General features: G+C 43.7%; 2 protein-coding genes and 1 long non-coding RNA gene across 5 annotated transcripts; 2 read left to right on the top strand and 1 right to left on the bottom strand.

Annotated features, from left to right (window-relative positions):
* The first annotated feature begins 3996 nt into the window (after positions 1 to 3996).
* On the top strand, positions 3997 to 6951 carry LOC100841361. Of its 2 annotated transcripts, XM_014902540.2 has the most exons (8): positions 3997 to 4138; positions 4578 to 5088; positions 5257 to 5337; positions 5436 to 5573; positions 5662 to 5847; positions 6188 to 6463; positions 6647 to 6724; positions 6874 to 6951. In XM_014902540.2, the coding sequence occupies exons 2-6, from the start codon at positions 4585 to 4587 to the stop codon at positions 6365 to 6367; spliced, it is 1089 nt and encodes a 362-aa protein (XP_014758026.1). In that variant the 5' UTR covers positions 3997 to 4138; positions 4578 to 4584; the 3' UTR covers positions 6368 to 6463; positions 6647 to 6724; positions 6874 to 6951. The 2 variants fall into 2 exon arrangements, with proteins under 2 accessions (XP_014758026.1, XP_014758025.1); XM_014902539.2 differs by having other exon boundaries at positions 4578 to 5337.
* Positions 6952 to 7088: 137 nt separating this feature from the next.
* LOC106866757 lies at positions 7089 to 10254 on the top strand. Of its 2 annotated transcripts, XM_014902542.2 has the most exons (8): positions 7089 to 7216; positions 7314 to 7434; positions 7972 to 8073; positions 8761 to 8877; positions 8997 to 9110; positions 9273 to 9444; positions 9561 to 9805; positions 9933 to 10254. In XM_014902542.2, the coding sequence occupies exons 3-7, from the start codon at positions 8037 to 8039 to the stop codon at positions 9763 to 9765; spliced, it is 645 nt and encodes a 214-aa protein (XP_014758028.1). In that variant the 5' UTR covers positions 7089 to 7216; positions 7314 to 7434; positions 7972 to 8036; the 3' UTR covers positions 9766 to 9805; positions 9933 to 10254. The 2 variants fall into 2 exon arrangements, with proteins under 2 accessions (XP_014758028.1, XP_014758027.1); XM_014902541.2 differs by having other exon boundaries at positions 9561 to 10030.
* On the bottom strand, positions 10224 to 11019 carry LOC112272306. The gene is made up of 2 exons (XR_002965934.1): positions 10532 to 11019; positions 10224 to 10444 (listed from the first exon to the last, which is right to left on the bottom strand). It is a non-coding gene; the product is annotated as an uncharacterized LOC112272306 (long non-coding RNA).
* Between the last annotated feature and the right edge of the window lie 9691 nt (positions 11020 to 20710).

Consider the following 20710-nt stretch of genomic DNA (forward strand, 5'->3'; position numbering starts at 1 on the left):
GTGTGAGAAGCCTCTGCCCAAGGAGATTAGGTCGTGGTACAATCTAACTAGATTACTCAGCGTGAAGAGAGCTGTGTCGAAATGGTCGGACGTTCTTACCAATCATGTTATCCTGCGTATTACTAATAAGCATAAATTTGTTCAAACAAACCGAAGCAAGCTTTCAGCTGGATAACTTGTACTTTTTCTATAATCCATGTTGTGAATGAGGATATACTTCTTTCTCTATTGGTAAGGAGCAGTGGACTGAGAAACTCCTTTTCTCGGTCGATGGAGGCATATCATACGTAACAGAGGTCGAAACTGTTTTCTATAATGGATCATGTAGCTGATTGGGTGATCCATGAATTCTGGTTGTTGCCACCAAGTCTCTTGCTCTTATTAAGCTCAGATTTAGTAGAAGTGGGCAGCGGCACTGGGTGGACGGTCTATCCGCCCTTAAGTTGTATTACCAGCCATTCCGGAGGAGAAGTTGATTTAGCAATTTTTAGTCTGCATCTATCGGGTAGCAAACGCTTCGATATTGCGTATGGGTCGCCAGCGGGTCCTTTTTTTTTCTTAGTCCTTTTTTGTTTTAGATTTTTATTTATAAGTTGGTTCATTTTTATTTTTTCCTCACTTTCCGTCGTTTTCTTTATTTTTTGTTTTGTCTTGAATTCTTTCAAATGCAATGAGTTGATAATGGCCGTTTCGTATGTATTGTAAGAGATGTGGACGTTTATTTTTAAGAATGCGCATCCGAAAGTGCCAGCCATAGACAAAATAGTATACAAAAAAGTCACGTGGATTTTTTAAAGGAAGGAGACATCAACTTTGAGAGTGAGTATTAAAATCTGACTCGTGGTTTTAAAAAACGCAAGTAAAAATGTCACGTTCGATTTGTTGAAAAATGGTTGTAAATGATGTTACCTCATTTTTCATTCATCTATGTTAAAGAAAATGGGATGGGGCTGCTACGGTTTTGCCAGTGTCGTTGGAGTCTTGTGCATTGCATCTGTTACGGTTTTGACCAGCGGGAGCATTAATTTTTGCAAAACAGGACTCATGTGTTAAACTTTTTGCCTGGACGAACGTCTGGACTTGCAATCAAGTACTGAAGCTAAAAAGGTCAGTTTTGATGATAAACCTGCTGTGTCAAGACGTGCCAAGGCCAAACTGTTGCTTCAATAGCTAGAGGATATTACCCTGGAAACAAAATCGAACAGCATAGGGTGCTGGAATGAGAAATCAACTTCTAGATCAGTTCACTGATAGAATGGCAAGTATACCTGGGCAAACCTCGGGCCGGGCTGGATTCGGGCCAGACTTTGTAAAAGCCCGACGGTCAAACCTGAAGCCCGAGCCTGGCCCGGCCCAGCCCGATACACCTAAGTAGGCCATTCAAGCATTAAAATAATTATTTTTGAAATAAATAAATGATTTTTTATACCTATTTTTCCTAAAAATACCTGTTTTTAGTCATTTTTGGGCTTTCGGGTCTAACTTGGGACTGAAAAATGAGGCCCGAGCCCGGCCCAGGACGTCAGGCTTCAGGCCAGGCCGGCCGGGCCGGGCCACCCATGCCCAGGTATAATGCCAAGCGTATTTCTTTATCCACGGTTGGCATGCTTGGGCATGAATCGATAGATGTTATCACAAATTGCGGGCGGCCGTAACCTGGTGCGGAACCTAAGGGTGATACCGCGTACGAGAAACTTGCTGTCCGTAATTTCCTTGGATTTTGTTATTTTCGTTAGGGTGGTAAAAACGACGGAAATGCATTTTCGTTGGTGAGAATTACATGCATCGGAGGGGATCGGAAATAGACGGGAAATTCGTACGGAGATTGCATGACGATTTCGGCGCTGAGTGATTAGCTGTGGCCATCTTAATTGTGCACGGGCAGTATCCATCTGACCGCGGCATGTGTTAGGTGCATACCAAACTTACGAAATGTCTTCCATTTAATCGCTGATGTTCGGGGAGAGGAAGTACAAATATATACGGTCAGCGGTCGCGTAATCTAAACTTCGCTCGCGGTGTGGGATAGCTAACATAAACCTTTGATGCTGATTTGTGATCTATCCTTATTTTGGAACTATAACCTAGCTGTATTTTAGCGAAAGGTTCAATTCGGATCTTCCGAGCAGGAATACAGGATGGGGGTTGTTTGCGGAGGGACACTGGAAGGAGATGAACTTGCGTCGCAATGATGGACATGATCAGACGAATGATGCATGGTCTGACTGGGACCGGTAATTTGATGCAAACATCAAAGTATGGCAGGCGTTTGGTACATATTTAAGCAAGGACAGACCGATGGCTCCAGCAATGACGCTTTTATCTTGTAGCCCCTCCACCTCATCTTTATGTCATGTCCCATCGTTGGAGCTAGTGTACGTAGGTCGTCTGACTCCATCGACGGGTGATGCTGTCAGAGGAAAACAAAAATAGCGTCTCATGGCGTGCACGGTCTAGTCCGTCGCGTGCGAGGTGTGGTACGTACGGCTGCTGCTTTTTGTAAAATACAACGAGAAGCTGACGGGGCCCAGGATTGACGTTGAGGGTACGGAAATATAGTAAGACAAATACAATATGTTTTGGGCGTCGATGTAAAAAGGGTTTGTTGTGACTCATAAAGAAAAGGTGGACTGTATGTAACGCTATGGTATAACTTGGGTATAAATAAATAGTGGTGCTGATAATGAGGCACAGATGCATTTATGGAAACATTGTGTACTCCTTGAAGCTACTGTACAGACATCCGTATTATGCGCCAGGGGGGTGGAGGCTGAAAATTCATTGAGCATCATGCGTGCAGAGATTTTGTTGGGAATAAGTGGTCTTGGTAGAACACGACAGGAAGTGTTGCCATGAATGGCATTGCGTTGGAAATGAAAACGTGTTGGCAGATGACTCATGCTTAATTTGTATCGTAGGGGGGCATGTGGTGTGCATGAGACAGCGATTTGACATGCTTTTATTGTTGTGCTGAGTGTGGACAATTATGAAGCTACATGAGGTAACTTTGGAAAGCCCTGTGGATTGTTGAGGTAGGACAATAAATATCAGGGAAATGGAGTTAGTGTGAGAGTTAGTCTAACAAGCAAACTGTTAGAAAAGTACTAACGTGAAGATATATTAATTTTTTGTATTACGGTGACATGCTTACTGCGGTATTAGCATCATGCGGACTGTAGCACGTGTAATTGTCATACGATTATTAAAATTGATAATTAGTAATCCGGTACGTCCCAATTTCATGGGGATAAAATGTAGGGTTAAAATGAATAATGAAAAGTAAGAAACAAAAATGAGCTGGTTCTTAATATATAGAGAAAAGAATAAGGGAAAGTAATTAAGCACTTGGGATAAGAAACATACGATCACAAATTGTTGTCGACGGATGTAAATGAATAAAAAGATGGGATGGATGTTTGAGTGGTAAAAAAAGTCAATTATGTAGTTTGGGGAGAGCTAAGTATGTTTGCTGTGTGTCGCACAAGGGTGGGTGGCGGAAGATTTATGTAGGAGCGAGTGTATAGAGAAGGTGTGTTGATTGAAGAGCACAGAAGATCGATACCAAATCTGGAGCAAAGGCATAATATCTACAAGACAGAACAAAAAAGGTGACTTGACAGACTTGCTTGGGATGCACGGAAGCTGTGTGTCTAGTAGAGGTCTACGGGTGTTGGATGGTAGGGATGGAAGAAATATTAACCATAAATAGGATAGGTCGCATGCAAACATTTGGAGCTCTAATATCATAAATACGTGTTCTATTTTGAATATAAAAATGTGTCACGTCTGCATTTCCTCCTGATAGCTGCCGGTGTGTGCAGAACGAGTGGGTACGATATTATGGAAGGAGAAAAGGGTTGTACTGTTGTTTCGCTCGGCATGGGTGGGCGAGTGTGAACGGGCGAAATGGATGAGGTGGTGGGATATATTTCGGTCCGCTATTCCTCGCTGCCATGTGGGACCTTTTTTGTGCAAGTGGTCGAGTGAGGTATAAAGGAGGGCATCGGTTGTTCGTCTTCCATCGGAAGCTCTACAACTGGCGAGCCAGTAACAATACTTCATGTGCTCGAAGCTCCCTGGTGCTCTAAATCGAAGGGGGAGGGTTAAAGGAGAGAATCTTGCGTAGCCGTGTCATCTGGTAAGTCCGTAAAAGCATTTAACCGTTCTGCTTACCAATCGATGTGGGTAAGAATGCTTATTGGTAAGATGAAATGAAGTGCACGGATCTATATGATGGTTTTGCATATGTTGTTGTAAGCTTGGTCGATAGGATTTGTACATCAGGGTTGAAATACCCTTGCATTATTAGTGCTCTCTTTGTCTCTTGTGTGGAGCATTCTTTGCTTCATTCTTGAAATCACAAACAAGGTACTGAACAGCAGGGTCCAACGGGATGAATAAATCGATCAACATGCAGGGTTAAAATGAACGTAGGGGAACGGGTGGTTAGGGTGAGGAGTAGGGGGGGGCGGGTTTGTTGTGGATGTGTCGATTTCGTTATTGATTTAGTTTGCATGTACGTGACTTAAAAAGGGAAACTTGATCTGCCGCAATCTGATTGTTTCGAATTTCCTCAGAAACACGATGAGGAAGCCATCTGTCTCTGGGAGCTCAAGGAGGATCTTGGACAGGCGCAGGATGAACAAATTGAGGAGGAAGAAAGCAGGATTAGCTGACATTGCAACAGGTTTCTGTATGAATGGGCTGGCAGCAGCATGCATCGACTGGAGCGATGGAATAAGACAAGAAATAGGGGGCAATGTATTGAGCTGTTTGTTTAACATGAAGCGTCCTCAAAGATTTAGTAGGAAGCTGGCGTATCAGCTCATGCTAAAGATGAATCCTGCGACAATGGAGATGGACTTCGGTAACGGAAGGAAAGTGAAACTGACAAGGGAATATATGGCGCATGCGACCGGTTTGCCGAACAAGGGTGTTCGGGTGGTCGCGCCGACCACGGAGCGTCGCAGAGTTTTGCTGAGAAAGGTGCACACAGTACTGAAAACTGGGACAAAGGACACGCAGCTACCATCGATGGACACGCTGACAAGAATCTTAAAACAAGCCACCGTAATAGAGCTAAATCAGGTAAACAAGTCCATGCTGCTGACAGCTCTTACTATGCTGGCTTGTGCTACCTTCGTCGCACCAAAAAGGTCATGTTCTTCTGTAGCGTCAGAGGTTTTGTTGCTTGTTGATAATCCTGCAAGGATTAAAGATCATAACCTTGCTCTGTACGCGTGGGAGACTCTGCAGAACGGTGTTTACCGGGCCAAATACGAGATGCCAAATGCTCGTGGGGGAATCGAGCTAGACGGCTGCCTGTTGGCCCTCCAGGTTGGTATATCGCCATGTTTTACTGAATTGCATATCATACGTGACATGTGTGGAGGAAATAGTGAATTTGGAATTCATGTTTTTCTTTTGATTTGCAGACATTCTTCATGGATCATAAAGCAAACACACCTCAAGACGTCATGGCAATGGAGTTTCCTAGAATAGTACACTACGATCTAGTGGCTTTGGAGGATTACGTGAAACTGAGAGCGTCACGCTGCAAAGGAGTGATTAAGGTACCTAATTCGTACTGCTTGTTGTATTGTTTTGTGACGTGTGGCTATTGGAAGGTTGTTTCATGGTTGAATTGTTTCTTGTCATTAGTTGGGAGATGCAGTTGCGGATGACGAAGATGGCTTTGAGAGAACTGGTTGGCGATCCGATGGGGTTAGAACACCTAGTCCTAATATAGAGGGCCGGGAGTCCGTTAAATGGGGAAAATCGTGCCGTCGCACTGGAGCTGTGCGCAACAATGTATCAAAAGAAATTGATAAGAGCCTTTTCATAAAGGTGATGTACATTCTGTCATAACAGCTTTTCATTTGTGTAAACGTTTTTGATTGTGATTCTGTTCATCATGCATATCGTGTATTATTAAGAAATCGTGTACGGAGGGAAAAATATGGAATATTCATAGTACATTTTGGTCAACATGGCATTTGTTTTCTGATTGTTAGATAGTGGTTTATTTAATTCATCATGCATCGTTGTGATGTACAAGAAATTGTGTGTTAACCGTTCTTTATGCGGGGTGTACTTGTGGATTCAGAATCCGCAACACTCTTCTATAAATCACTGATATACTTTGGAATTCATTTGCTAATCTGCGTGTTTCACTGCTGTTTAGCAGATAATGGATGTTGCGAGGAAAGTGGTGGCGATGCAGAGTGCAGGGTGCGGCCTAAATGCAAGAGAAGACAGAGACTGCTTGTCGCAATTTCTGAAAGGTGTGGACGACGAGGATGTGCAGAGGATATTCGACATAATTGACAGAAGCATGAGTGAGCAGAAGAAATGGGACATTTTATGATGGATGTGTTCCTCAGTGAGTTAGCAGCAATGTCAGGACTTAGCGTGGAAGAAGTGTTTAGCACAGATTCTGCGTCGCTGAGGAACAAGGAAATAGGTAAAGAAAACGTACAGCTTTTGTAAATACGTGAAATTCTAAACTTTACTTAATTTTTTTTGGATGGACGATGAGAGAAAAAATAAAAGTTGAACAATTACAACTCGATTTCCGATGTGGATCTGATTGTGGGGATGACAGAAATGCAGGTTGAACACGATCTGACGTTGACTTCGTTTGTAGGTACAATCTCTGGTGTCGAACATTTCATGGGCTCGGATGGTGGTGTGAGGTTGAGTACGGGTGGCGTAGAGACGGGAGGTATAACATTAACCGTGGCAAGTATTTTGTTCATGTAGGACTGTGAAATGGATAATAGAATATTTCGAGGTCACGTTACGGAAATGTTAAAACATGCCTGATTTTCGATGGGTACAAAATTTTTGATTGGTTGAATTTTTATGGTACAGGTGAGGAAACAGGTGTTGTCATCCGATCGGAGACACCATATGCAGCGGGTCGGTCTTCCGACTGGAGAAAAATAAAGGGAAAAAAAAGGGAGGCTTGTGAGCCCAAGCAGAAGCAGTGGCAAAGACGTTTAGGCATGTAGCACAAAAAAGATATATTGGTTAACTCTTATTAATATGGGGTTATCGTAACGTTGAAAAATATTTGTAACCAATGCAGGAGTCGAACGCTCATCGGGAGAAAGAGGGGAAGGATCTGGTTCCACGGCAGAAGGTGTGACTACATTAGGAGCTTGCTTACACGTGTCAGGAACTTTGGTCTGCGGACGGGAAGGAATTTGCAATGGTTGGTGACAGTGAAAATGGTTGAGTAATTTGAGTACATTTGGGGCTGTGAATTCAACAACGTATCTAACAAGAATTTCATTTTGAATGTGAAACAGATGTATATGGTAAATTATAGACAATCTGTTGCTGCAAGCTGCCCGGTGTACGATAAGACACCTGCGATGAGTGTGTGTCGCACAAGAAGACAAGTATTGCTGGGAAGCTGCACCGCACAAGGTGAGTATCATCTTTTTTTGTTCACCATTGGGGTGGATGCGACACTGCCAGATTATGAATAGATGTTAAATATTAGGTGGAACAAATGGCAAACTCAGTCGCCTGTATGTCGGGGGTAGGGTCTCGTGACAAAGTAACTAGAGAACATATGTCATCTGTTAAATCGAAAAAATGGTACATGGATCTTGATTTCGATCGCGAGTCAATAGAACAACCTTAGAAACAAAGGCGAGTGGTAAATAAACGAGAACAGAGAATGTTGACGATGCTGTTGTTAGGGCTGAAATTTATGTAGGTGAACTGTACTAAATATTTGATGTTTATGTCGACGATCAAAGCGTGATATTTGGACGAAAGCAGTTTGGGAGAAAATAAAAATAAATTATTTACAGTGCACGCAAGTTTATGTGTACCTGTGGTATACTGTACTGCCCATAGGACATATGGGTCGAAATAATACTTATGGCGACTATTAATATGATTCAGTGCATCCACGACCACCTATGTTATAATGAACTTTACCATGTTGTTTTGCAGATGGTTCAAGTGCTAGGACAACGACGAAATTTGACGTGACGCCAACAACAGGTTGATATGGGACAATGCATCTCGGGTTGTTCGGCAGTGGAAACATTAACGGTGAATGATTTACTATCTTGATTAGTGCCGTGTTTTCGTTGGGTGTCTGGAGTATTGGCAAGTACAATGCGGACCGACATATTTTCTGTGAAAATTGAACAGGCGAAGTTACTAGAAACAGTGAATAAAAACTGACAATGAAATTGTATGGTAAAAAGGTATGCACGATGCAGTAGATATGTGACGAAAGTATATGAAATGGAAAGCAGGTGAGGTCTCCTATTTGTTTTATTTTAATGCTCATCGCAAATTGTAGCTGAAACATTGTGATACCGTGCCGGTTAATCGAGAGACTTGATTTATGAACTGTGAAGTTCAGTTATAACAGATTGTGTAAATGGAGCATATTATTAAGGATGTCTGAGGGAATGAAAAATTGAGCATAGCAGATGGTGTGAAAAAAAAAGTTTGTGCAATAAAATTAAAATGGGATATGACTTAACTTCCATGCAAGAAATAGAACTTCTTCATATGCAAATTTTGGGAGACAGTACCTGACCAAAAATAAGTGTTAACAACAGATGTGATTTGGGATATTATTTCCCGTCTCAACGGTTAATTTTTTATGCGGACGATAATGTTAAGACTTGTCCTATTGTAATTATTTTAAGACTTATCACACTGTGCATGGGATGAGATGGTTTTGTAATGTGTTCTAACCGCTTGTATATCGGATATGAAACACAGCATGTGATTTGGTGGACGACGCTGGTTTCCGGGATGAAAGTCTTGGCCAAAATGTACCAGCAGCAATATCGACAAGCTCGGAGCCGAGTAATTCTGGATCAGAGGATACGTTGCCAGGTAATATGACGAGAATGATTGGCCATGATTGAGTGATCTGTGCTGCTCCAATATTTGGTAAATGCTGTAAGTGGGCATCAGACTAACCCATCAGTTTCATGATTGTTTTAATGGTGCAGATGATAGTAAATTTAGAACAAAAAATGACCTGAATATGAGGAGCCATTCCATGGAACAAAACTCGCCAATGGCAGCAACATGTTATGTTGAGGGGGAGGTTGGACGCTTTGCAGGTACATATTGTTGGAAGAAGTTTTAGTAGAAGTAATAAACCATGATGTCCTTCTGTTGGCAAAAAAGTAGGGTCTAATGTGCATGTGCATTTTCTTTTCATATGGGTGTGATCATAACAATAAATTTCTGTAATGGGACATTTTCATCTCCGTAATTTATAGACACCAGTGCTGCCGCGGAAGACTTGCTATGGTTCGCAAGAAGTGGAAGTTCACGTGATGGTGGTGCGGGTGGAGTATATAGATACACCGAAGTGGATGGTGCTGATGTTGTCGACGACTTCTACGACAATGTCCAGTGTTGCACCGGACGCACCGGACATGAACTTGAAGAGTGCGTGATGCATAAATGACAAAACCGTAGTTAATGTTTCATGCATTTTGTTTTGTAGTGACTGATTGAAATTTTAAAATTGTTGGACATTTGGTTGTATCCAAATTGTGACGCAGGGCATGGTTTCGGCATATGGAACCAGAATTGCTAACGATGTCAGGATACGAGCTCAGGGAGGAATTCACAATCGGCGCGCATATGACTAGGAAGGGGGTGGATGCTGTGGTACGGTTATTTTACGACCGTGTATTGGTTGGAACGGACGATGCAACGAACAATTCTGGGAAGCTCCTTGGGAACACTGGTTTCGTGGTAAGCTGAAAAGGCTGAAAAAGATGTGGACTTCGAGAGAATTCGGATGGTACGTGGTTATGTCCTGCTCGTTATAAGCATACATAAAGGTAGTTCTGATCATGTCAGATGTGTCGACGAGAAGGAATGGTATGCAGCATCAGGGGGGATTTAGTGGTGACGTGTTTATATTGCAGATCATGATACCCCACGACGTTGAGTACTCCTGGAGTCTGTATGTGTTCGGTAAACAAAGGAAACAAGTGACAGTACTGGATCCTGTGTTGACATGTTACTCAGCAGCTAGATATAAGACAAAGCATGGCGCAATACTGGAGTTGCTTATTGAAGGCATGTCCAGATTTGGAAAGATAGCACAAGGAGGATGGGTTTGAAGTCTGATGAATGGAAGATTACAATGGTCGCTAGTCCATGAACTCACTAATTAACTAAAACATTTTAGAAATATAGTCGTCACGGGAACTCGATTTCAAAATACAAAAGATTATTTGTCTCTAACACGTCAGGTCATATTGGTACTAAGGAGACTCTCCACAATCTCCATTCCTTAATTTAGGCATTACAACCTTCCTCTGAATCCAGATCTTCACACCTTGTGTCCACTCCAGAACGATGGTTTCACACCATTGTTCTTCTCCAAACCCACGATGCCGTGCAGCAATTCTTTTCTCCGACGCGCCACATCGCCCTGTGTCGCAACATGATATTACAGTATGCAAGGATGTCCGGGTGTTACACGGTACGACATTTTTTTCCAGTAAGTTTATGATCTAACCTTTTTAACCTGTGTTGTTAATCCAGCCCCGTCGAAGTAATGGGCATAATGATGCAAGTACGTACCAGACTCCGTATTGTCGCAAAACAAATCAGCCAAATAACGTTAAGCTAATCTCGTGCATAACCATTGAAACAACAACGCACTCATTACTATAGAGTTTTGACTAACCTCAATGAAGGATCATGCATGTTACAATCCTTGGAGAACAAGGAAAGTACTAGCGTCGGCTTGGGGGCATCTAATAAAGGCCGGACGAGTACTGGTGGGCTGGTTTAATATTTTTTGAGAAAAGGCGGGACAACTACTGGTGGGCTGATTTAATACTTGCTCGTGGTGAGGATGGAGTGTGGGCCGGTGCGTACTGAAAACAAAAGGAGAAGGACATATGTGATGACAAGGTATTTATAAGTTGCGAACGTGCGCGATTGCTCTATCGAGAAGGGATAGCTGGCAGGTTCTACAAGCTTCTACCGTATACGAGAACGACCAGACTCGGGCTACATAAGCTAGAGCTGGAGAAACGATGAGTCGTGCGCAGAGAGAAAAGGCAAGAAAGTTTAGTAGCTCAGACTCTGAAAACACCAAAAGTCCGTGTGAATAAAAAGCCCGGCCATACATAGAATAACCGTGGAGATGTCGATCAAGAGGAAAAGCTTGAGATGGTGGTGCTTGGGTGATGAGAGGGTCTCACCTTCTTGCCGACCGTCCCGTGGAAGCAGAGGGACATCCACGCGAGGGGATGCTGGCGGAAGGTTGCGACCAGCTCCGCTATTAGCGACTGGCTGGCCGTCAGAGATGAAGACGAAGTGGCAAGAAGGAGCGTCGGCAACAAGAACATCCGCGTTCGATAGACCTGGGCAGGCGTGCTTCTTTGCAGAGCGCTGAAGACGAAGTGGCAAGAAGGGATGCGGCAAGGCGTGCAGGGCGATTTGATCGGGAAGAAGAGGACGAGGTGTGGATAACAATACTGGATGAATCAGCATCTGAAGACCCTTGAGAAGAAAGGTCGGTCAACGCTTCCGGAGCAGGTGCCGGCAAAGTGATATGGATATCATCCGACGATGAACATTACGTTTAGATGTGTGTGCGTGTGACTTGGTTCGTGAAAAAAATAATGAATGTTAGGGAAATTAGAAACAGGTCGTGCAATGAGGAGTTTAGCATCTGGTCGTACAATGAGCTGTCGTGAGCATGTGTTGTTGCGAAAATATATCAAGTCGTGACGAACTTATTGTTGCGCCTTAATCTGTCTAAATGATAAGACTTCAGAGGACATGGAAAGCTGTCTTGATAGCTTCGAGAGCGTCTGCCGGGGTTTTGCTGATGTTACCCTCCAGCCGCATAACTTCATAGAGGGTGTTCTGACGATGCATGTTGTATGATTCCTGAAAATAGAATGAAATGTGAGGCAAATTTTATTATTAAGGCAAAATGATCACACTGAATTAAGGTATGAGTTCGGAACTGGCCTGGGTGAGAGGGGTCATGAGCTTCTCCCCATCGAAGTTCCGCAACATATAAATCATGCAGAGACCGGAATGCTGGCTGTGACAAAAAAAAATTGGACTCCGTGATATTCCGTTGAAGATAAATAGTTTTAAACATATGATGCAATTGACGAAAATTCACTGAGTACAAGCGTAAAAATACCTTGGGAAATGTTCAGTCATGAGAATGGGAACCTTCGGGTCCACTCAGTGGTGTCGCATGACCAATTTTTGAACATCTTCCAGACACATCTGAAGAACTCAGTTAGCATAAGGTCAGATATGTGTTCATGTATCACAATTCTTTCATTTGAGAACCCGAGAGGGCCAGCAACTGGGTCGAGCACAGTGATACATTTGTGCAGCATATCGAGCGCGTATGCACACCAGCCATCGTCCATCTGAACAGGAATGCCGAACTGTTGAGATGGAGGGCAGATGTGGGAACAATATAACAAATCTGAATGCTATCTGAAATAAGGATATCACAAGTACTCAAAAAAGAATGTCAGTACTAACCATCCTACAAGACATAAGGTTGAAGTTCTTGACATCCTCAGTTAACCAATCGATCGTGGATTGCAATGAAGATGGGTCAACACCGGAAAGAGCGCAAATCTGAATGCATTGAAAACAAAATGATGATGGTTCCACAGAGAAGAGATTGCCATAATGCAGACCCTGTATAAAACTTATATAGACAAAAACATGGCAAAATGAAGATGAGCTTACAGAAAAATCTGGCTCCACGAACTTGCGCCACCTTAGACCTTTAGCATCTCTAGATGTGATGGAATCAATCTGATCCATCCGACGCATGATAAGAGTACATGTGTCATGGCATAGGTTTGAACCGGTAACTAGCTGCTGTTTAATGAACATTCCGTCGATTCGTGGCAATCGTGGTTTGGGGTGGAGTACCCTTGTCCTGAAAAAAACAACAAAAATGTTCGGATGAAACAAATGCATCCAAAATTGTCTGTTGCGTGTAACAAAAATGCAATTGGTGACAATGGTGAGTGCAGGAAAGAAAAAACACCTGGCCAAAACCGAAGAGCTTGCACGTGCGAGCCAGTGTTCTATTGCCATAGATGCAGTAGGTGACGGTCCAACGGGTGCAGATCCAAGGGACCAGGGATCGCGAGCAAAATTAGAAGGGGGGAGAACAGCCCTGTGTATTTGCCCAAGGTTGTGAGGCTGCATGAAAACGACATGCCCTTCCGGGTTTGGAGCATCTACGACAGACATTATGAGAACAGAAGCGATGTCATGAGCGAACTTTGACAAGCGAGACTTCACTTCGAGTGGGAGTTGTGTATCGCCATTGTTGAGGTGCAATGGTTGGATATGTGAGTTTTGTCTCCCCAATGGAATCTGCGGGGAGCTTGGGTTCGTAAAGGAGGGTTGTTGGAACTTCGTTTTCTTCAAACCTGAAAATAGGTAATTTGAATTGAAGAACAAGTGCATGAACTTGCGGAAAAAAAGGGTCTTACAAGTCTAACCACGTTAGTCCGCGTCTGCAATTGCTTTGTTCCCATTATCCTCGTTGCAGATGATTTGCCTTTTTCCTTTGAAGGGACTTTGAGCCGTTGAGCTTTCTGCAAAAATACTGAAGTAAGGAGTTACAGGACATCCGGACTTAGTATGAAAACATATAACCTGCGTCACGACATATATTTCGTCAGCGATAACAACAATACGGTCACCCGCATGATTATGTGCCATCATGTATTCCCGAATAAAGCTATGGATTCATTTCATTACATGTGGTGCTTCATAACGCCTATAAATGTTGAAGGTGGATTTCATTACATACCTTCTCCTTCCTTCAAGTTGCCAGAAGAGTGTGCCGATTTTGTATGAGGGGGCGTTGTAAACGCTTTGGCATCTGTTAACGTGACGAGAAGCGTAGTAATGTTGTAACAAACAGAAAAGAATTAAAAAGTGCTATATTTGTAAATATGTGTGAACGATTGGTTTGCGTACATGATAGTCAAAAAAATAAACTACGATAAGGAGTGACGTGTGCAGGTATTTTAGTATAATAGAACAAATATTTGTGCAAACCTGGTCCCGTGTGCCAGTTTGAGACGATACACTTAGGATAACCCATGGTTCGGCAACACGGACATGGGTCGGTTCGGGAATTTAAAAGCTTGCCAGCGAAACGGAACATCTCGTTCTGACATTTTTCTCTGAATTCAGTTGCGAAGGACAACAGCCATGCGTTGTGCTCTTTTAGCAAAATCGGTATCTTCGTGTCGGCCTGTGAGAGTTCATTTGGGAGTTGTATAATAAAAAAAAAGCTGTTACAAGGTTAAACAAGTTCTCCGCGAGGTGGGTTTAAGTGCTTACAAGGTGAGGGTAGTTGACCTGGAGATGTTCTGCAAATTCCGCAGGCCCAGGCTTACATGTATTGCCGATGTGGGTAGCTTTGGGCGGGTTTGGGGTTTGATCGCTGAATAGTCTGACTGCAGTAATTCCTTTAGGAGGAACAGAAGCACCGGACTTGGAAGATGACATACATTGCCCCCTGACCTGCTGTGTGGTAAATTGAGCAAGGTGCCATATGAGCGGAATGAAATACGAAAATACATGTACCTACGATAAAACAATTATAGATTTGGAGACAACAATCCGCGATAAATTCAGTTCCACAACGGAGGTAATAAAAGAAATTAGACCGTTAACGGTAAAACAATATGTAGTCTTCGCAGTTGAGACGTACGATGATAAGAGTTCTTGGATGGAAGTACGAGGGCTCCCCGTTGTGAACAGCAGTAATGAAATCAGTCATCTTCCTGATAGTATCATAATCAAACACAAGTACTCTGGGGACCACATCCTTGGGCTTGTTGAGTGGTCCAAGGTCAAGATTGTCGAGGTAGAAAATCTGGAACAGAACAATTTGGTACAATGGGTCATACGGTGTTAGAAGATGGAAAGGATTAGGAAAGTGCGAGGGCAAACTAGCATACATAGAATCGTTGACACTGGTATAACCAAGGTGAGTGAAAAGAAAAAATCATTTACCTGCAGGAATAAGTGGCATCCATCAAGGTGAATTGTGGAATAACCATGCGCGACATCGGATTTGTACTTCTTGCAAGCAAGGACCAAGTGCTTCAGTAAATATTGTGCCCAGTTGTACCGAATGATCTCGGAGGGGTGATTTACTGCTCCGACGAAGTCAAGTGTTACATAGTCATGTTTGGAAGTTGGTACTACCATATGACCAACGATGTATATGACAAAAGCAATTTTGAAACATTCTTTCTCAAACTGAGTCGATTCCGCCGTGAGTGGTTTGGACAAGAACAACTCAGCTGTTTTCAGGCTGTGAGCCCCTTTCTCTGATATTTCAAGTGCTGCTTTCTTATAATGCGAGAAAGATGGGGACATGTCTTCGATTTCTGCGGCAACGACTTTACCATCCGCGAAACCAAAACGATTTACAAAAAGAAAGGAAAAGAAAAACAGGAATAAGGGCAAGGCCCAGGAGGTGTCACAGTTACTCCAAAAAAAACCTTCCTAATGAGGTTGAAGTGGGCTACACTTTGATCAAGCACTACAGTCGGGGAGGATTTGATGTTTTAAAAAATTCTCTGATTTATTGAACTCTTTTACGGTACCTTTATACTGCCCGGGAAAGGTGAGCGGTATATACTTAATCTGACCGTCCATTTTCCAGGACATTACCGCTATTTGCATTTAATTATCAATATATGTTTACGTAAAAGTAATTTATCCAGGAGTGTTGGGCCGAGGCCCATTTTCTCCGATCAGAGGCACGCCGCCGCCATGCCCGACCTCTGCCTTCCTCGTATCTTACGGCGGCGATCGTCTTCCTCGCAGGCCGCACTCCTCAATAATACGCGTACAACCTGATGACCAAGCACCTGACAAAAATTTCATGACGTAGCGTCATCGGCTAATCGCCCACATTCTGGACGACGGAGGACTGAGCACGTCGTCCACCAAGACAAATAGCTAGTCTACCGAATTCTGATTGTTGTTTGTGCTAGAATTTGTAAACGGCCGGGGTGAGGTAGACGACGGCAAGGACGGCGCCACGGCGGAATCTGGCGGCCGGGGCGAGGTCGACGACGGCGGGGACGGCGGAGTCCGGTGACTGGGACGAGGTCTACGACGGCTGGGACGGCCAAGTCCGGCTGCCGAGCGAGTCGAGCGGTGGGCGGCCGAACGTACGTGTACAGAGCTAGGTGATGAGAGCAAATGGGCTTCAGCCCATTACAAATTGCTATTCACGTACAGAAAGGAAAAATCTTTTACCCTTAATACTTTTAAATGGCTATCAAATCAACGGTGCAGATTTATCTACTGCTCCCACCCCTTAGCAGTATAGGGGTACTGTAAAATCCCTCGATTTCTTTCCTTCCAGATACCCCAGATCACAATAGCAGCAAGGCATTGATTGACTTGCCTGTGTGCCGATGGAAGGAGCACCAGCCACCAAACCTCGGCAACCGAGTTAGCATTCGAGATCGCTCTGAAGATTGCCGGATTCTGAACATTCAAACGCAGCCAAACCTCCCGAGAGAAGGTGCAGGTCAGAAAGAGATGATCAATATTTTCCAGAACTTGGTCACAAAAGCAGCTAAGCGCGTCGTGAGGCCATCCCCTACTAGCAGCCAACCGATCAGCAGTCCAAATCCTTTTCTGAAGCAACAGCCAAATAAATAAATGAATTTTCCCATCGCTTTAATCTTTCATACACTATCGAGAGGGGCTGCTTGATTCTCTCACAAAATTGCATCGCATAAGCGGAGCTAGCAGAGTACAATCCATTCCCACTGAATTTCCACACAATAGAGTCTGAGACAGCGGTCAGCCTGACTCACAAGTCAGGGTAAAAGGGCATTTGGAGCTATGATTTGGTTCAGCCAATTGTGTTCAAGTGGTAGTTCTTCCTCCCCACGTTATGAACTTCTTTTGAAAGAAGATATCAAACTGAATGCTTAGTTGCTTACTGAATTCTGACCATTTCAAGTGCTTCTTCTGAATTTTTGCCTGGTAGCACGTTGAGGTTAGAAGCACAAAATCTCTTTTGTTTTTATGCATGATTGAGATGAATTCCAAGAAAAACACAGATGGTGGAATTCTTCATCCTTAAAGTAGATTTGATGATCTATGGATGTTTCCCTCCTTTCTGAAAAAAAAACATCATTTCCTTTCTGTAGTCTCCTCAACCACAATATAGTTAATTTCAAATGACAGTAGGATTCTGGCCCCTTGTTTACGTTCAAAATGAACTCAATTTACAATGGATATCTTGGGATCTCCGTTTTCGAAATTGTATCAGGATATTTTGAAGTTGACCACACAGAACCTCGAAGTTATTGTTCTTCAAAACTTCACTGCACGATGATACATAAGACTATACGAGTAGCTTAAAGCATGATTTGGCCTACACATATGGACAGCTTGGGGGTTGCAGTTCACCATCGGAATCCGTGGGATTTGAAATTGCATAAGGATATTGGAACAAGTTGATGGTATATACATAAGAGTAACTTAAACCACAACGAGGACAGCTAGAATTAATAGGATCGGCTCTGATGATGTGGTCATAGGTGGCTCTGATCAACGAGACCAATGATTCTGTACTACGTTTATTTATTTAAGAAAAAAAAAAGCCTAATCGAACTGAACCGATACTTGCACTAGTTCGTGTTGTTTTTATCAACTTTTATCTTTTTTTATTACTCTACACGGAGGGTTCAAATTCCTTAATACTTTCTTCAATCCTTATTAATTGTCTCAAATTTGTCCAAATATAGATGTATTTATGCCCAAAAAGTGTCTAGATACATATAATATTTCGACAATCAATATGGATCAGAGGAAGTAACCTATTTTTCTAAGACAACTGAAGCGCTTGTTTTTGGCCCGGATCTTACTCGAAACCTGGCTCTGCCACTGTGTGAGGCCATGGGGTACTTAGGTCCACGTTAGCACAATCTCAGTCCCAACATCCCTTCGCCCTAAGCCTTAATCAGAACGACGGCCGCAGCGCGGAGGGAAGAGATTCGACCGAAGTGGCTACATCTCCGGCCAGCCGGTTCCATGACAGATGCAGCACCAGAGAAGACAATACTGCCCGAGAAGAAAACATAACCATCTTGCTCGAATTGTACGAATTCCAAATGCATCCCAGGCCTGCACATTCCAATTTATGTACTTCCTCCGTCTAACAAAAGATGTCTCAAATTTATCAAAATTGGATGTATCTATACATGACTTAGTGTATAGATGTATTCAAATTTAGTCAAAATTGAGACATACTTTGTTGGACGGAGGGAGTAGTAGATGTAGTTCAGGTGTTGAAATTTCCTCACTGTTAGCACAACTATCCAAGGTCTTCGCTTCTACCTGGGAGGTTCTTTGTTCTCATCTAGACTCTAGAGCATATATAAAACTCGCCAGTGCACACATTCATTGTTCTCATCTACAAGACCACATCTCTAGTTAAATATACGTACCTTCCTCGACAAAGTGATTAGGACTTGTAATAGATCTACGACAACTATATCTTTTTTCATGGGTGATAGTAACTCTTCAAGGTAATAACATAGAATAATATATATACTGAGGCGGGGAAGAAGTATGTACTGTCTTACTACCTAGGAAATAATAAATTTTCAAAAGTAATCAAATGAAAGGATACAGGGTTCATTAACTGGAGGAACTACACCGTTATCAAAAAAGGAGGAAGGCCGTTTGTCTCCAATGACCTCTAGGCCCACCCACCAAGCTACAAAACACAAAATGGTTCATTGCATTCACAAAAAGTTTTACATTCTGCTGAGTTACATAAAGGAAGACAAACATGTAAAACAGAGTTTACCCCAGATGGCCAGATTGACATCCATGACACTCAAACTTGCGGAACGCACCACAAAAAGAAGAAAGCTCCATCTTGCCACCCACATTACATGTCATCACCGAACCGTGGTCGACAACACTGACCTCAGTATGGACGACCACCGACGGTGCGACCCATGAGCACTAGCCGTTACCATGCTTGTTGACAAACAAACCCAAGACTTCAATTGCGGATCTCAATTCAACAGCAACGTGAACAAGCAGCATGTGTTCCAGGATCTACCACTCCAACGAGACGCATTGCAGATGGTAACAACACACAACAACACTAACACTAACAACTCCAGGGCTCATGGAATCGTCTTGCATCGATCCTCCTCGTGAGTCGCGTTTCTGGCAGAGCCTACCGCAGCTTTTTGGCCCGGCATCGTGTAGAAAACAGTTGAGAATACTGGCGGCCCAGCTGAAAATATGTGGGAACGTTTGAAAATTTGCAAATTGCCCAGCACTTATATGCGCGGTAGGCAGCTGGGCCGGCACATTTGAAAAAGATCTGGGCCCATTCGATTTGCATCATGTGCCATTACGAACTTTTGCTCCGGCTAAAGAAGAGGTGTTTAAAAAAACTAAAGAAGAGGTAGGCGGCAGCTGCGGAACACAGACCTTTCCATCCCCCCGGCAGCTTCGAGAAGCTACTCGTTTGGGAGGGGAAAAAATCCGTCCACCGTAACTCCATTGCTTGTCGACGGGGCGGGCGTGGTGAGGTGCGCCGTCGAGAACCTCCTCTACCGTTTCCACATGAGGAAGCGGATCCGTGGCTTGCGGCGATAAAAGGTGATGATCCCCCTCGGTCTCAAGTGAGTTCTTTCCCTTCCTGATATGTCTGGGATTATACCGGGGCAAACCCCAGACCGGGCGGGTTCGGGCCGGGCTTCATAAAAATCCGACGGTCGAACCAGAAGCCCAAGCCCGGCCCGGCCCGAAACCCTGAAAATAGTCCATTTAGGCATTAAAATAATTATTTTTTAATAAATAAATGATTTTATGCCTATTTTTTCCAAAAATACCTTTTTTAGTCCTTTCGGACTTTTTTCGAGCTTTCGGGCCGGGCTTGGGACTGGAAAGTGTGGCCCGAGCCCGGCCCGGGACGTTGGGTTTCGGGCCGGACCACCCATGGCCAGGTATAGCTGGGATGCGAAATGGTTGTGATAGTTTTTTTCTGGTGCTGATTTCTGACTAAACTTCTACCTCGTAGTCATTCCACCCCGCCCGGTAGAGAGATGCGGGAACCAATCGCTGGAATCAACGGATTGGAGACTGGCGACTTCTATGGTAGTGGTGATGGAACAAACCTTGTGGTGGAGATGGACGTCTTTGAAATCCGCTACGTGAACGTGTGCCGGCCCAGGGGAGGTGTAGCAGACCTAGACCAGAAAGGCAGCATACGCAAGGGAGTTAGTGCGGGCTTGCCAGAACATGGATTTTTGGATTTTTGGCTCATGAGATCCGTGCTCCTGGTAACATGGATCAATCCGTGTCCATCTTTTGGGCCATATATTCACCGTGGACTGCAGCTTTTTGTTCCAGTATAGTGTATAAAAATAGCAATGAATACTGGACCGCCCAGGTATCCTTTCATGAGAACGTTTGAATTTCTTGCGTGGGGACGGGCTACCTTTTTTTGGACCGGCACATGTTGCCCCTACCTGGACAGGCACATGTTCCTGGACCAGTGGACACAACTCACCACTGTAAATATCTCTCCCTCAACCCACGCTCGATCCATTCCTCCATCTGCCCCTACCTCGCACCATCCCGTCATCAAGCTTCTATCGTCGCTCCT

The sequence above is a fragment of the Brachypodium distachyon genome, chromosome 4 (assembly GCF_000005505.3).
Source record: "Brachypodium distachyon strain Bd21 chromosome 4, Brachypodium_distachyon_v3.0, whole genome shotgun sequence".
NCBI lineage: Eukaryota > Viridiplantae > Streptophyta > Magnoliopsida > Poales > Poaceae > Brachypodium > Brachypodium distachyon.